The sequence below is a fragment of the Camponotus floridanus genome, unplaced genomic scaffold (assembly GCF_003227725.1).
Source record: "Camponotus floridanus strain SB8 unplaced genomic scaffold, Cflo_v7.5 scaffold6, whole genome shotgun sequence".
Taxonomy (NCBI): domain Eukaryota; kingdom Metazoa; phylum Arthropoda; class Insecta; order Hymenoptera; family Formicidae; genus Camponotus; species Camponotus floridanus.
This window is the reverse complement of record NW_020229769.1, coordinates 1976682-1993847: the sequence shown is the minus strand read 5'-3', so window position 1 is coordinate 1993847 and position 17166 is coordinate 1976682. Positions and strand designations below refer to the sequence as shown.

The 17166-nt window shown below is 41.1% G+C and overlaps 1 protein-coding gene across 4 annotated transcripts in view; it reads right to left on the bottom strand.

Annotated features, from left to right (window-relative positions):
• Window positions 1-2756: 2756 nt before the first annotated feature.
• Window positions 2757-17166, bottom strand: part of LOC105252033 (homeobox protein prospero) — a 29365-nt gene continuing 14955 nt past the window's right edge. For 2 of the 4 annotated variants that reach the window (XM_025413094.1, XM_025413092.1), the window contains exons 4-5: window positions 5887-6046; window positions 2757-5129 (exon numbers count right to left, since the gene is read on the bottom strand). In XM_025413094.1, coding sequence (XP_025268879.1) covers window positions 4950-5129; window positions 5887-6046 — 340 coding nt within the window. In that variant the 3' untranslated portion in view covers window positions 2757-4949. The remainder of the gene's footprint in view (window positions 5130-5886; window positions 6047-17166) is intronic. The other 2 variants (XM_025413093.1, XM_011259205.3) reach the window with 1 other exon arrangement.

Genomic DNA, 17166 nt, shown 5'->3' with positions numbered 1-17166 from the left:
TTTCTTACGTTCGTTTCATTCTCATTGTACGCGCATCCGTAAAATCGTTGAGAATTCGCCCCTTTTTCTACGCTCGTGCTGTTCATTCGCCAGTTTTGTCCCGCGGTCTACGTCACGTCGGACGGTAGATCGAGATCGGTAGCATCGATCGGGAGGTAAGAAATGCCGCGGCCGGTCCTCCCATCGAGAAGAGAATCTCGCGGTGAGAACCACCGATCGCTAATTGTTAGCCTTGCTCACAGACGCTTTCCTCCGGAGCCTCTTTGCGGCTCGAGTAACGCGTCTGCCGTATAAGATCTATAACGGTCTGTCCTTCGTGCTAGGAGCTTCGATTCTCGGTCGACGGAGAAATATAAAAGCGGACTTGTACTTACTCTTCCATTTTAGATATTCGTAGATGGCTTCGAAGGATCACGCGAGAATTACTTATACCTCATTTCTTTTTCTCATTCTCAGATCTTTACGAGTAAGCATAACCGTACGAGATTCCTCTCGTGTTTCAGCTTATCCGCTTATCAAAGGCGACTGGGGATTTCAAATCGGCTTGGTCTCGAAGCCTTCGTTCGATTTTCCGTTTATCACTTTTCAAAATGCGATCATATTCCGAAGAACGTGGAAGCGAGATAGTCGGATAATTAGCTTAATCGGTGTAATATATGTAATTTCAATTGTATTCAATTTACGATTTTTATTACGTTTTTTTCGATAATAATTGTCGAAAGTAAGAAAAAATAAAATCTTGTGGAATTAATTTGTGATATTTATAGAAAACATGTCAATTTAATACATAATTAATGGTTTTTTTTCAATTGAGTGTAAAGTATGTTTAAAAAAGCGGACTGATTATTTTTTATATGACAGAATGATTTTACTTTTTAGACGAATATATTACTGCTGAAATTATTTTGTTTTCTATAACTCCAGTATATAATCGAAGAAAAAATAGGAAATGATGATTGAATTAAATCTCACATATCGGTGGCGTAATATTGAAGTAGCGTATGTATATATTCTATATAGCAATATTGTATTTCATGTTAAGATTTGACGCGATGTCCTGTTGCTATAAATGATGATAACTGAGATATTGACGCGTATCGACGTGAAAGCGCAAAGCATTTATAGTAGTAAATAATAATGTGAGGAGTACATTAAAGATTTGTCAAAACCAGATTGTGTTAAGTCACATTTACGTTTTAAGTATTGTCTTCGATTAATACCTGAATAATGCATATGTTTGTGTTTTATGTTTTTGCAAATTGATGAAAAATAAATTATCAATAATACATAATGTTAACATAATTAAATTTAACATAAAGTTAACATAATTAAATTTAACATAAATTTAAAAAATTATTTCTTTCCAGTTTTTGCGTATTATCAAAGCTTCTTAATGATTTCTTAATTACTTATGATATAATATATAGGATATATTTAAAAAGGATGGGGGATACAATTTCTATATATTGAAATAATTTCAATAATTAAAATTAATTGTACTTATAAAAAATAAATTTAAAAATTTTATCAAGAGTTCGATAAATTATAGATTTTTTAGAAAAAATTTTTTTTTAAATACAATTGCGAATTAATAAAAATTTAGAATAAAATGTACATTTTTGAAGAACATTTTTCTACCAATGCCTACAGCCTTGACACCCTCAAGCCACCCGAAAATTGCGATAAACGAATTTAGATAACGCATATATCTTACAATCTCTTGTACTAAAATATCCAAATTGCTTCTCCTATCATTTTCTTCTTGTTCCGCTATAAATGTTTAGACCAAAATCTTAGGCCATCACCGAAGGAGTTGCTCCTAGTTTTAGGCCAAAGTCTAATGTATTACATTATAATAAAAATTGAATTTTCAAAATTTCGTTTTTGCTTCTTCAATTCAACAACACACGTTCTAGTTCAGACGAATAAAAGCTACTCATACTTCTATATTAAGCGATCGCGAATTTAAGGGTGGTGCATTACATTTCTTTTATATAAAAAATGGTAGGCCTGGTAAAAATATTCAAAAATGTTCCGCGAATATATCAAATTAAAATTTCTCATTTTTTTTTCCTATTATGCCGATTCAAATTCTTTTTAGAGAAGGAGGTGGATAGATAGATTAATCAAATAAAAACAAAAGTGAAACGATGTTTACGTCAAATTAAACGCAAACATAAATCCATTTCCTCATTTTATTGTCATAATTAATAAATAAAATAATAATCAATAAATCGACCATTAATCAATTAAAAAATAGTGACTCGTGACTAGGTTAAGACTCACCGCTTGCAAAAAGATTTCCGTGTAGTAGTGTGTACGGCCTGGTATAAACTACTGATATAATTTTAGTAATTATTGTTATAATAATAACTAAATATACATAATAACTAAAGATAGGGCGCGTAATTCCAGGCTTGGGATAGGTAAGCTTGGTAAAATTGGAAACGGTAAAGTAAGAGTTGAAAGAGTTGACCTTGTAAATAAGATAAGGATGAAAATTGATAGAGCATCGTGGAAATTACATATGGAGAAAAATGCAAAAGTTAATTTTAAATTAAATAAATTCTCCATAAATGACAATTCCAACGATGACATAATAATAATATTAATAATTATAATCATTTCATACTAGAATTGTCATATTGAGAGGTAATAGTGAGTCTAATAATAATATAATAATATATTATAATAATATAATAATAATAGCAATAGAATAATAATAATAGTAATAATAATAATAATAATAATGATAGTGCACGTAGTAGCGAGAGGATGATAGTGAAGAAAAAATAAAAATTAAAATATGTGCACTTTTGCGCTACCACTCAAATTATCTCTAATATTTATACCACTTCGTAATATATATATCTACAGAAATTTTTAGCGAGAAAGAGTCACGGTAAGAGTATAAAGGCGCCGTCTCTGATTTTTCGCACGTTCGCGCGCGTGCGTACGCGTGGTGCAAATTAATATGTGTAAGTGGCCGCTACATACGCGTTACGTGTTCGTGTTCGTAAGTCTGTACGTGGGTGGGTCGGGGGTGATAACATAGCGGAGAAAAAAGGGGGTAAGAGAGGACGCGCGGTTGTGCAACTCTGTGACATGCGTCCTCTTTACGCTACTTTAATCACACGCCAAGACATCGGTCTCTCATCTTTTTCGCTTTAAAAGTCTAATATTTATTTATAATTACACACTGCGGCACGCGCGATTATGTAACGTCTTAATCTCTCTTTATTCGCCACAGTTGGAATGCTGCCGGCGCACAATCCCCGTGTAGCAAAGAGTCCTGCTACATGCGGTCAGTGCATCTTTGTCGCCCTAATCTCGTTTCACTGCGATTAGCCTAATATCTCGTTTATACAATCAACCATTAATAAAAATTGCTATGTATGTTGAGTGCATTGTTTTTCTCAATGCAACGTATGTATTCTCTCTATGATTTTTTTATCGGTCCAATAAATGTAATATTCAGGGAGCGAAAAAATAATACGAGGGAACGAAAAGAATGGAGGATCTCTTCCTCGATAGATAGGAACAGGTTCTTCATACGGAAATTGCCATAAACGGATCGCTTGATTATTTATGCGACCAATCGCATTTGGTTCTGATGAAGTCAATTCTTTTCTTTGGTATCGATATATGCGAGCACGATTGTTTTTTCGCGCCAATTTTTTATCCGATTCAGATACGCGCGTGTAATTTAATAATTTAATGTAATTTAATAGCCAAGCATTTTCACGTCGATTTCGAATCTTGTCGATTATACGCGATTAAATAAAATTACGTACAATGTATGTATAATAAAAATTGATATTTCTTTGAAGTCGAAAAACATCGAGGCGAACTTCATATTTTTAACTAACGTATTTATAACGAGGACTAAGCTTCTTTTGAAAAAAAGAAGCATGCTACACAGATTGCAGTAAAAGTGTTTTCTTATCGAAGTATGAACTGCCATTATTCATTCATTCATCGATAGGAAATTTTTTCCAGAGTTTTATCAGAGAGCATCGATCTTTGCAAAACCGAAGTCACTTGCAGAGCTCAAGGTAGAATTATCTGTTAATAGTTTTAGTGCACACAAAGTTTTCTCTTCATTTACAAACGTATCTCTTCTCTACAGAACGGTGCAAGACAAGAAGTATTGCTGCCCGTCTTGCATCGTTCCTTATCGACGAAGGTTCCACTTCCGGTTCTCATTCGAATCAGAAGAAAAACCGCCGTGCGATTCTCCAAATTTGACTTAGTTAATTTTTGGATATGCTCGCAAACATTCCGAATGTCTCGGTCTCTTTCTATAAGTGCAACCCCAGCAGTGTCATCGTCCTTAAGTCCCTATCCTTATCGTGCGATGTAAAATTAGGCGGTAACAAAACAATTACCCTACATGTTACAAACAGATCAACGAACAAAATTGACGCTAAAAGCTATTTATCCTCGCCGTTCGTTGACCACGCATTTGTCGATGCTTCTTCGTCTCGTCCCAGGATCACCTTCTCATGCTCGTTCGGTTGAAACAAGAGGAACGTCGATGGGCGTTCGATATTTTACGGTTTTCGAATTTCGTCGGCCGTAGATTCGCCATAGGTAATGTTTCTTTTGTGTATGTATGTGTGTGTATGTGTGTGTGTCTCTTCCGTTTCTCCCGTTTGATTCAGTCACAGCCTGATCCTTCGTTGGCATCTTGACGTCGCCCTTGGACGTCGACGGTGCCTCCGTTCCTTGGCTTTGTCCGTATCTCCTCTCCCTTCCTAGCCTTTGTTCTCTCTCACGTTCGTTTCTGCGATATGTTATTTAAGGATACCTGAACACGCACTACGCGAAGGACATGTACCTCCTGGCGGATGCGATCCTTCCTCGTTGGTCGTTCCTGATTATCGGGAGCCGACGAGCGCAGGCGAGCCCGCGCACCACGAAGAGCAAGAGCCACGCGACCTCCTGATTCATTCGAGTTGCTCCAGGAAGTTTGGACTCTTGAAGTACTCCGGCACCGGATCGTCCAACCTCGAGATCACTTTATAGATGGACTTCTTCCAGCTTTGCTCAGAGTCCTTGCCGCCCTGAATCGCTTTGAAGAACTCTTTCAACGTTTGCTCCACAACGTACCTAAAGTTGCTGGGTACCTGAAAGTTTCGCGTTACTGTTAGCAATTGCAGATTGCGCGATGATAAAGTCACAGACACATATATCGGCTTTCAACATTTTTGCGATAAGAAATGCCATCGCGTGAATACCGGCAAAACATGCGATATATTTTATCTATCTACTATTATATTACTATTTATACATTTGATTCTATTAATTATTTAAATGGTATCAAAATAATTAATTAAATTATTAATTTTTATTCTAATTATTATTTTTTTTATCAACTATTAATAATTGGGGGATCCAATGCAATATAATGATATATATTTCATTTTTTAAGAACTAGAAGAATTTGATATATACATTTATCTTTCTTCCAACACTCTGCAAGATTAATTTTCTTAAATTTTCAAAGAGATGATTTATTTATAAATATTGGACATTTATATGTGCAGTGAACCCTTCAACTGATGTCATAAATAGAATCTTTCAATCGCAAGTAATAATAAATATGTCTCACGCGGATCTTTTTTATCATACAAAACGTGCAAACACAATTACAATGATAGTGAACCACAAAGACGCACGTGAAATATTTGATAAAACGTACGATAGATATATTAACACAGAAAGCGTAATTTTGTAGAATCAATCAACCGACGAATTCATATGAAATGCGAAATCTCTGTAGCAAAGAAATACATGCTCGTCTTTTTTTTCGTGTCAATTCGCGAAACAATATTGGAAGAAAAATAAAATAAAATGCAGCGTGTGCGTGTTCGTGTTGCGCACCTGAGGACCCCATACCTCAATGTGGTTATTACGGTTGTAGTGAAGGTTAAGAACCCGGTAGATTTCAGAGTCGCCACCGACTCGTAGATCCTCGACGTTCTTCACGCCTTCCGAAACCGCTTGTCTCGCGTATTTCTCCATTTGGATGTAGTAGAACTCCCTGAAATTATAGAAAAACAGGATATCGATTAGACAATGCGATAATTTTGTCAAAATTTGTGGAAATGCAAGGTATATTTGGTAATTTTATTTCAACTTCAAGCGATTAATGTGAGCTTTCAAAGATAAATATGAGGGCTTGATGCGTATATCGAGGTGTCAATTAATAATAAATCTTTCTACGTCATCGCGGCTGATTCTTGTCTCGCCTGGTTTTCCCGCGACAGACAGCGACAACGCTAATGCGTCATCGATAATTAATTAAAGATCGATGCTAACAGTAGTCTGACGTAAGCGGAAGGAGATGAAAAAAGAAGAAGGGGACGACGCACATGGAGAGCTCTATGCGAGCTCTCCTCGACGTTAAGCGGACAGACGCAAAGAGACGATGAAAAAGCTATCGCGTCGAAAGACTCGATGCTCTTCGTACGATCGACACGAAATTACGTATTCTTATTCATAAAACGATCTGCAAAATCGGCCGTTTCTTTTACGCTCGTTAATTAATGCAGAGGAATAAACACGACCCGTTAATTGGTGGACGATTGATATAGGAGCCTTCGAACGAAGAAACAGGTATAAGAAAAGTTCTCTTTTGCAGATGATGCGAAGAGAGAAGAAAAATATGAAGAAAATTATTAATAGAAAGTTTAAACACATTTTTTTATTTGCTTTTTGTTTTTATGAAGCGTGTTGTTTAATTCTGACATTTTATTATTTCTATATCTTTTAATATATCTTATTACAAATGTGGAAATAAAGTTTACAAGATGTGATTTATATGTCATTTATACAACATTTTTTTATTCTTTTATCGACTCTCTAAGCGACTTCTAGCTTATTAAAGCTCATCTTTAAATGCATATTAGTATCAGCCGAGTATCTTTGTAGAATCGATATAACAGTGGTTGATCTTGCATTTTGAATTCCTCGGAGATGTAAAGAAGTACAATTCAACGAGAGCACGGTACGACTCATCATCTGAATACTCGACAATATAAAGCAACTGTCTACAACTCTGGCTTAGTGTCGTTGAGAGCAATTTTTAAGATTGTTTCCGCTTGGCGAATTGGAACCTCATTTGCGAGAGAAAAACGGAAAATGGACAATGGAATGTTTAGCGACCTAAATTAGGACATTTTCCAACTGTCTTAAATCACTCGATAATTTTCCACATTTACGACCGTAAAATCTCCTCGCTTACATATTACTTATATATTTTTACAATTTATCATCAAGGCAAATATTATTTCATCTATCATATTATATTTGTATAATAGATCGGGAGAAAGATCGGGGAAATTTCCACTTGTTTCTCCTGTCGAAGAAAACAACGCGATCTTCCGCAACGTTCACCCTATTCAAAGCTACTAAAAGAAAGAACGACGGAAGCAGACAGGCGGGAACGGTAGGTTCTTCTTGTTCGATCATTTCGAATTGGCTTTACTGCCAATTAAGATAATTTCGCGTGCTCTTATCAGCAGTCAGTCGGAGAAAGTTACGTACGCGGGAAGAATCGAAAGAGGAGTTCCTCCATCATCCCTTCGAATGCCATCCCTCTTCATCTCCTCGAAACGTCACCACCCATCGGCGAGCCGTGTGCATGTGTTACCTGCGCCTATAATCCTTACTCAACCATCCATCGACCGCATTCAAGCTCGTCGGATCGCCGAGTATAGACGGTAGGTATATTACTAAGGTAGTGGTAGAGGTACTGTATGTCGCGCTTACATACCTATATTAACGTATCTCGTACGTCCTGGCGCACACACGCGGGATACACGTATGCATGTCTACGCACACGTATATGCGCGATATCTACGAAGTGCCTAATTAAAACAGACACCCGGAGACAGAGAGAAAGCGGCACGAGAGACGAGACTGGCCGTATAATAGGGCGCGAGGGCGCGAGGGAGACGCCGCTAGTTCCGTAGTCTGTTTGACAAAAAGCCCGAGTGCTAGAATTGCCACTCTTCGACCACCAAGTGCAGAGGATAAGAGCAACGGTGAGCGAGAGAAATCATTGATGAGAGGGAAAAAGGGAAAGAGAGGAACAGAGAGGCATAGGCGATGCGAGGAATGAAAGACGAGCGGACAAGCAAGCGAGTAAGCGAGAACGAGTGCCGGAGGGTCGCGAGATCTCATTCATTATAGTATTGTATAATTAGGATAATAATAAGCTCTTCAAGGCTTCTCAGAGTTTTCTTGCGCTCCGTTGCAGCGGACCGATATCGAGAGAAAAAGTGAGAGAAGAAAAGGAGGAAGGCTTAATAAAAGTGGGAGAGAGGAAGAAGATAAAGGTACTAATTATTAGTATCTAATTACGACACACTTCATTAACGAAAAGGAATAAGGCACATATAGAGGGCCTCTGACGTTTGAGATTTTTCGAAGCGGAATCTTTCGCCTCCTGTTTCATCTGTTATCATCTCACTTTCTCGTTTTAACTTTTTATTCGTCGAGCTAATTTAAAAAGCGCGATTTCTAGCCACAATATTTCATTTTTACTATAAATATTTATATTCTGGAATCACTTTGTTTCTGAGATGTTATGACATTCGATTGGATGCGTTACGTCTCGCTCTTATGCTTTATAAATGCACTTTATCTTATAGTATGCGTAAACGCGTGAAATAGAGAGAAAAGAGACAGATAAAACGAACTAGAAGTGTCGCATATTGAAGCAGTTAATGGTAAGCGTGTTTGCCGACGCGATGCCTCCTTCAACCGCGATCTTCATCGTTGTCAGTCGCTTTTTCAACGCGCCGCTTTTGTGATGTGTGCCGTATATGCGAGAGCACCAATTAAAAGGGGAATTCCCGGCCTCTCTAAGGTTTTTTTTTTTATATCTGCGTCATTCTGTAGTTATTCGGTCCATTCGCGATAAACAGTGCGTATGTGTCGGCGTATTGACGAAAGAAATTGAATTGGAAATGATTGACATAATTTTCACGTTATTCTAAAATAGATGAGATGGAATATTTGCTTTTTTCTTTTGCTCCAAGAATTATTTAAAATTAAATTCTAAGGCATCGCGCTAGAATTAAGGTGAAATTTTAATATCATCACACTAAATATATTACGTAAACCATCCAATAAAAAGACAGAAGGAATAAAAACAAGAGAAATATTTCCTTTACTAAGCAGGAATAAAATTTGCATTGTGACTTTAAGAAACTGGGCGGGCAAAGACATGGTGAGAAGTCATATAGCCTTCCATAAGTTTGCAATACAAATCGCAGCGCGCGTCTTCTCGCCTTACGATATCCCCCTTTCCGATCTTTCTATTCAAGAAACGTACTTCTTAAGCCACCGAACCAGCCAGCCCCTTTTAACGGTTATGCCAAGTCGGTCGACCTTCGACAATAGCAAACACCGCAGCCCTCGAAGACGCGACTTGACCCTGAACGTTTCAATCCCTAACCATCACGGTTTTCTTGGCGAAACTTTCCCACGGCATCCCTTTTACAGACGTTGTAAGAAACTTGCGAATTCATTTGCTTTTCGCAACAAAAAAAAAAACAAGCAAAAATATTAATTTTGATATTCCATGATATTGTTGTGGATTTTTGTCTAAAATTTTCTCATGAGCTTATCAACTTAATTAACACAGTCCATAATTTTCGTATCATCTCCGTAAATTTTCTTGTTTAAAATTAAAAATATATACTTCTTAGCTAAACAATTGTGTAAAATTTTATATTATTTGTCATATTAATTGTTTCTAAATTTATTAATATAAATGTTTATATCTATTAAATAAAATTTTTTAAGTTTATATATAATATAATGATTTTTTCTCATCTCTTTGCAACATACATCAGTAATCTTGTCAAGACCAATTAATCAATAATCTTGATATAATTAATAATCAAGACCATCAAATCAATAATCTTATTCTCCATTGTTTTGAGAGAAAAAAAATCTTGTCTTGATCTTATCTCGAATCAAGACTAGTCTTGGTATCTCGTGCAATCCTAATCGCAACCGCAGACTTGGTTCGAGAGAGCGCGGAAAAGAATTGGAGAGAAACGCCGTCGTCTACCGTCGTCACGCTCTATTTTACGCCGCGACGCCGAGACGGGAGGTCACGAGGCGTGAAAGTGCGTGTAACGAGAGAGCATTAAGCGTCCGCGCGTTAGAATTCGCGCGCGAGCGCGTCCGTGCGCGGGTGGCCGCGCGTGGTAGATGTGCGTGTCGCGTCTTCTCGCACGTCGTGCGTCGATGAGCGCGACGCGGATGGATGAGCGACTACGCGCGTTTGCCCGCTGGGGCGTAAGCGTCTATTCAGAGGGCGCGTTCAAAAAGGTGTCGCGCAGGGTCTTGATGTTGCGCCGCGCGTGCATGCACCCTTCTTAATTGGTAATTAACACTTTAATATTGTCTGCACTCGGACTTGAGCTCGTGGCAACCTCGGTTTTAAACCTTCACGAGAAAAATGATATGCAACTAAGACACAGATTAACGGAAACCACCAACGCTCCTCGACGCGACAGTTTAAAGATTGTTGGAGTTGTGAAAATGTTGCAATCCGAGGTAATGTAACGTTGCTAAAAATGACTGTCATCTCGTCCGATATTAGGGACGATTAATTAATACGCGACTGTGTAATAAATAAATTGCGAGGACGAAGATTCAAACTGCCAATCAATATTGATCAAGTTTGCATAATACATTGTCTCCAGAATTTTACATCAATTTTAATATACATATTTGATATCTCCATCCGTTTATCACATATAACTTAAACTACTTTTTATACTTTCGGAATATGTTGCTTACCATGATTTCGCAGTTGCGCGCGACAAAAGTGGCGCCACTACTTTGGACAGATCTTCCCCATTCTCTCCTCGGTGGACACGCGCGTCCACGTCCCGCACCACGTGCGACGTCGCCCCGTCAGCTAAGCCGCCTTTTTTTTCACGAGCAAGTTTCCTAAGCCTGCGAGACAATCGGCCGGCGATCGCACGGCAGATGTGCCCCCGACAATGAGCTTCTGGGCCCTCGCCCTTCATAAAAGAGGAACCCGAAGAACGATGACGCGGAGAAGGGACGGGGAAAGAGGGGGAGGAGGGGGGAGAAAGAAGAGGGGTCAGGCGGGAATGAGCACAGGGGTTCTAGGCACGATTGCATAGCACGACGGTATCGAAGGTTTCCGCGTGCCGCACGCGCCGATCTTACAATGCACACTTCTCGTGTGCCCCTTGCTTTTCGACTTCCCCTTCTCGTTCCTTCTCCCCTTGCATCTGGCTTGCCTTAGACCCGTTCCCTCTTTCATTCCCTCGGCAACTTCTGTCTTTTTTCTTCCCAGCTGGTTCGCGCACTTTCCCCCTCGTCCCCCCTCCCCCCTCCCCAGGAGGGATGCAAAGCATCGGCAGACAGATAGACGGATAATTTTGTCAGCTACGTACGCACTTCTCGACGTAAATCCATCGCGAATGGGACTAAATTTACTATGCAAAGACCGCGCGAATAATAATAAGGATCACAGTTCACCGTGGGGTGCAATTTCACGTTTTCACGTTGACGAATTATATTTCACGAGAAATAATAAAAGAACGGTAAAGAATTGAAAATCGATAAAAAAAAAAAGAACCGACTTTTTCGGTGACGGTCATGTTAAATCGATCTTAATCAAAAAAATTGAAAAGTTTAAAATAATAATTGTCGGCGATCTTGTATCTCGTGCATCCAACCGGTATAAAAGTTACTACCGTTAAGCTCCTCTTAACGAAGAAGATACGCACGGCGGAAAAATGGAACGACGAGGGGGAACGTAACTACATTTCTTGCACTTATGGCAACGAGCGAACCCCTTGACGCAAAGTTTAAACCGACCACCCCCTTCGAAGTGGAAGAGAAACAAAGAAGAAGAGAAAGAGTAGGAGCTACGGGGGCTTTGCAGGGGTGTACCGTCCGACCGAGGCTGAGGTAGGGGTGGTTTTTCAAAGCTACACGAGGAGTAAGAGAGAGGCGAGCTCCTAGGGTCGGCGCACAGGCCGAAGCGGACGAGGACGGGGAAGGGGGTGGAAGCTTGGACGCGAGGGGCCGAGGGGGGCAGCTGCTTTGAGCGGTTTCACTCTTCAATGGTCCCGGACTATCCCTCCTTCTGCTACCGTGCCGTGCACCCCTGTCCCCTTCTTCGCCTCGTCCGTTCATCGCCCGCGATTCGCGTCCTCGTCGCGCTTCGGCATCGGCCAAGCATTTTTTTATTCGATCGATTCTCCCTGCCGGCCCCGTGCCGGCGTTGCACCACCCATTTGCTGCACTATGCATGTGCATCCTCGCGTGCATAAGGTGCGAAGGCTGGACTCGACTGGACCGAACTATTTGGGTACACGACAGCCCAAAGAGGTCGAGCTCTAACGTGCCGTGGTCTAACGTGTTCCAATGTAATGGGAAGCGGCGTTGGATACTTCGTGACCAATCTCGTGTGTTAAATTTCATCTCGATTGCTCGCTCGGATGCTCCCGAGAGATTCTAGATTCTCGTGTAATTCCGCCAAATCCGATAAATATAAAGTGATTTGAGAGAAAAATCGTAATATAAAGAATTGTATCTAATTTAATATGTATCTTTCTTACGCTTAATACTACTTATTATGCTATTTATTGTTTTACGCGCGACATTCTGAAAAATAAACTCGGCGTGTACAAGAGGCGCGTAAGTCGGAGATCATGAGTCAACGATAACTTCTCCGGTTCTAGCCTTAAATTTTGCACATCTGTCCCGAAGCTCCGATTCCTACTGGGATGACAATGAGGCAGTTAAGTCCTCACCGCATCGGCTGAGTACACACGGACAGCGAGACACGAGAGCAGGGGGACGAGGAAGGCTCGCGAGAGAAAGAGAGACAGAACGGGGCAGCCCCCGTCGCATACAGAGACGAGTACACCCACGGAACTGAGGCAATACACGGCAGACACATACGGGACGTTGAGCGTAGGAGAAGGGTTGCCTAGGTTAGGGACTCGGAAAACATCCTTTGTCGAATACCCTACCGGGACCGCTCAACCGCCCAGCAACTCGCTTCAACCCGCTGAGAAAAAATCAATAATTCTTTGTTGCCAAGTTTACCTCCTGCCATACCGCGCTAAACTACATTACGGGTGCAGCGCGTCATACCGGGAAGAGCAAACGAGAAGACGGAAGGAAGCCAATTCGGAGAAATAAAATCGTCTCGCGGTATACTTTATTTCGATGAGACAGGTGGAAAATCTATAATGTCGAAAAAGAAACTATGTTATTTATTCTAACGCTTCACGATGTCTCTACGTCGATGCGCTTTATAAGTCTGATAGAATCTGACTCTCGTGAATCTTCTAATAAATATTCATTGACAATCATCACTGAATATTGACGACTAATCGCATCTTGGATTCAATAGAGTGACATAACATCGTGAAATCATTCATCCCTTTTCCAGAAAATCACGAGTCGATTGTACTTATACCAGCTATTTATACTAGCGTGCGTGGACTTTATGAACTCGGGGAGAACAAAGGGAAAAAAAGAACGTCGGCGATGCGGTGAAACAAATTAGCCTAGCGCTTGCATATCACCTACAGGGAAAGGGATCGATAGTTTCTTATTTGTTACCGCCGTATCGGAAACAGTTACAGAGAGAGAGAAGAAGTAGACAAGAAGGTATCGCACATTTTCACCGCGTGAAATGAGGCCGATATTTCAGGATTCACTCTAAAAACTCCATAAAATGTTTACGATGAAGGAAGAGGAAAATCGTGAGATTATCACATGGTTTCAACCACGAAGAGAACCGTTACGAGCGCTATGAAAGATGGCGCGATAGCAGAAGGGGATGAAGGGCGCGAGGTAAGGCAAGAGAATAAGAAGTGCGACGATGAAATCGAGACGGCAAGGGAGAAAGAGAGAAAGAGAGGGAAAGATCACGGTGCTTTTAGGGGTGAGACTCATGGCAGTAGGGCAGTAGGTTAGCTAGGGGCGATAGGCACCCTCCCAGCATCTCTAGTGAGTATAGTTCGTTGGGTAACAGTAAATAGGATTTGTTAGACAACTGTCGACCACCACATTGGGGATGGAGAGGCTACTGTAAATATTCCGTAGGATTACGTTTATGGCTCTTAAACGATCCCGGTCTGTCGAGTCCAGGTAAATGTAAGCGAAAAATCCCTTTAGAAACCCTATAAAAAGAACGTGTGCCGATTTCAAGGAAGTGTGCGTGAAATCGCGTTATCGATCATGTGTTATATCGATATCGCCATAAATATTTATCGTCTCCGCGTCTTTTAATTATCCAGCCTATGTGTGTGTCGCGTGCGCAAGTTTCACACCTAGGTATTTTCATCCGTTCGGAAAGATTCCGGTAAAACATCGTACACCATACGTGCACCACAGATCGATAATCGAAAGTATGGCTTGCGTTTTTTTTCCTCACGGCTTATTTCAATCGAGGTCGCTCTTTCTTTAGCAACGTTGTATATTTGCCACCCGTATGTCGCGTCATAAGATAGTCGTGCTTGCTTACTTCGCTCGCCCGCATGCTTATGATGCACTCAGAAGGTGACTTAGTATATGGGCGATTTGCATACGATGCCAATAAGAGTACCGTTCGAGCGACGAGCTCGCACGAATTCTTCGGGAACGCGTGTCTGACCCGTATCGAGCTCACTGGCGACAAATTTATACCGTTTAGGATTCAAGACGCGTCGTACTCCGTTCGACACGACATCATAAGAAAGCGGAGGCTGCGTTCGATATAGATAAAACGATGATCGGCGTGAATTAGATCGATTAAATGAATGACGATTGTCATTTAGCGAAAAGACAGATCCTTTTTCTCTTTTGCGCTCATCCCATGTTATCGCGTGCGTACCCTCTCGATTTAGAAAGTACTCGATCGCCGCCGACTGCTAGATAGAAACGAGAGAGTGGTGCCGGGAACCGACAATATCAAGGGAAGAGTAATATCCAGGGCCGAATACTGTTTGATCTGGCTCGGCGCCACGGTGTAAAGGACAGATGCAATTTGCCTGATATCGTTTTACTGACAAAAATATCGAATGACGTGGCGCCGGGAACCGTGTGACACCGACCCTTTCTCCCGTCTTGGAGATCACGACGGATATTATCGGTCGATTTAACGAAATTTTCAAATTCCTTTTTTTTTTGCACAAGACTTTTCCATTAATCCCGCAATTCTCTTTTTGCGAATCGATCCTAATGCGTATTCGACGATCTTTATACCCTTCCGTCATTCCCTCCATGTCATTGGTTTTCAACGCGCTCTCTTCGATATCTATTTTCAAATGTAAATATATTACTTCATTACATCGATTTAATTCTATTTTTATTTTGTGCGTTAAATAATTCATCGAGATCGAATATTCGATTGTATCATAAGGTACTTACTATACCGTTCGCTCGCGTATTTATATAACGAACGAAGATCATATTAAAAAAAAAAAAGAGAGAAAAACACAAATACCAATTTTTATGGCGTAATCGTTTTATAGAATTATCGTCAACATATCGTTCAACATGTAAATCGCTTTTTACATAAAATTGACACCCTCCAGCTTTCGTTTCATTCGTCCGCACACGTGACGCGCTCTCCTTTCGCGCATTTCCGATCGAACCGGCCGGCAATTAATTTTTCGAACGTTCGCAGGCGGACGATAAAAAAATAGCGAAGGGGGAAATACATTTGGCGCAGCGTCTGTAGCGAGGCGATGAGATTCAAAAAAAAGATGGAGACGGCGAACCATGGCGGAAACGGGAGAGGCGTGTGGAAAGGAACGAGGACCGAAAATGGAAGGACGAAGAGTCGGAGGCAGAGGAAGGACGAAAGCGCGTGAAAGAGGAGAAAGCTGGGAGGGGGTGGCGAAACGGCATCGATGGAAGGGAACGAGACTCGTGGAGGAGGCAGGCGGGGATAGGGTGGCTTTCGGCGAGGGGGTAGGGGTTTCAAACGAAATCAATTCAGAGTCGCTGTCCAGTCGAACGTTACCCCCGCGGCTGCCGGGGTAAATGTTGGCCGAAACAGTAATTTTACGCCCGGTCCCCGGCGATCGCAAACCCACCGCGCTGCGCTACGAAACGTCACGATGGATATCGGACCACCGTCCGACGAAATTCATGCGTATTTCATAACCGTGTACGAGCGCGAGTTTCACGTATCTCAATTAGATATTTTATAAAGGGGTCTTCTCATCAGCCGATGATAATTTTGGAAGAAGAAAGAGAGAGAGAGAGAGCGGTTGTTTACGTTTCTATCCTCGGACGTTTCTCCGAAATTAGACTGCAGTGACAATTAAACGGACAATTGCATGCATCCCACTTTGCAGTTAAAATGACACTAGTATTATATTCGTTCCGTCTAGAAATGTAAATCGAAAGATTTCATTTAACGAGACGTAATTAATTCGATTTTTATTCGGGCGAACTATAATAAAAGCGTGCTTCAGAGCTGTCGAATCTAATTGACAGGTATGCGTTTATTACAAAAACAATCTAAGAATTTCTCTCATAACTGGCTACATTTTAAGTATCTTTTTGGAGACATCGAATGAGCGTTGCATCGGGCTTCAAATATGGAAGAATAGACGCGTAGAGATGAAGCGAAAGGAGAGGGAGAGATAAAGGAAGAGAGAGGAAAAGAGGATTGCGGAGAGGAGGGGAAGAGCACTAATGCGAGGGCATAACGAAGTCGGCGGTAATCCATGCACGGACAATTTCATTTCTGCCGTCGTATAACCCTCTTTCTTCCGTTCCCTCGCGTCCTGCGTTTCTCTCTCCTTTCCTCTTCTATCTCTCTCTCTCTCTCTCGCTCTCTTTCTCTCTCTCCCTCTCTTCTCTCTCTCGTACGTTCGTTCTACGGCTCGAGCCTGCGCGGTAACTTTTTTGATAAACTGTTTTCCGCGTTTTTCGCCGGTGGATGTAAATTAAATCCTTCATGGAGGCTGGCACAGACTCGCCTCTCTTGACTGCCCCCCAGGATCCCGACCATATATCCCCCGCACCTCGTCCCGTCGTTCCAGCCGCCCGTTTAGTACTTCCGATATCACGCCGCAACCCCTTTGCCCACGAGCCGTCACAGGAGGATACAAAGCCGATTAGAGCGAAACGCTGGGAACATTATCA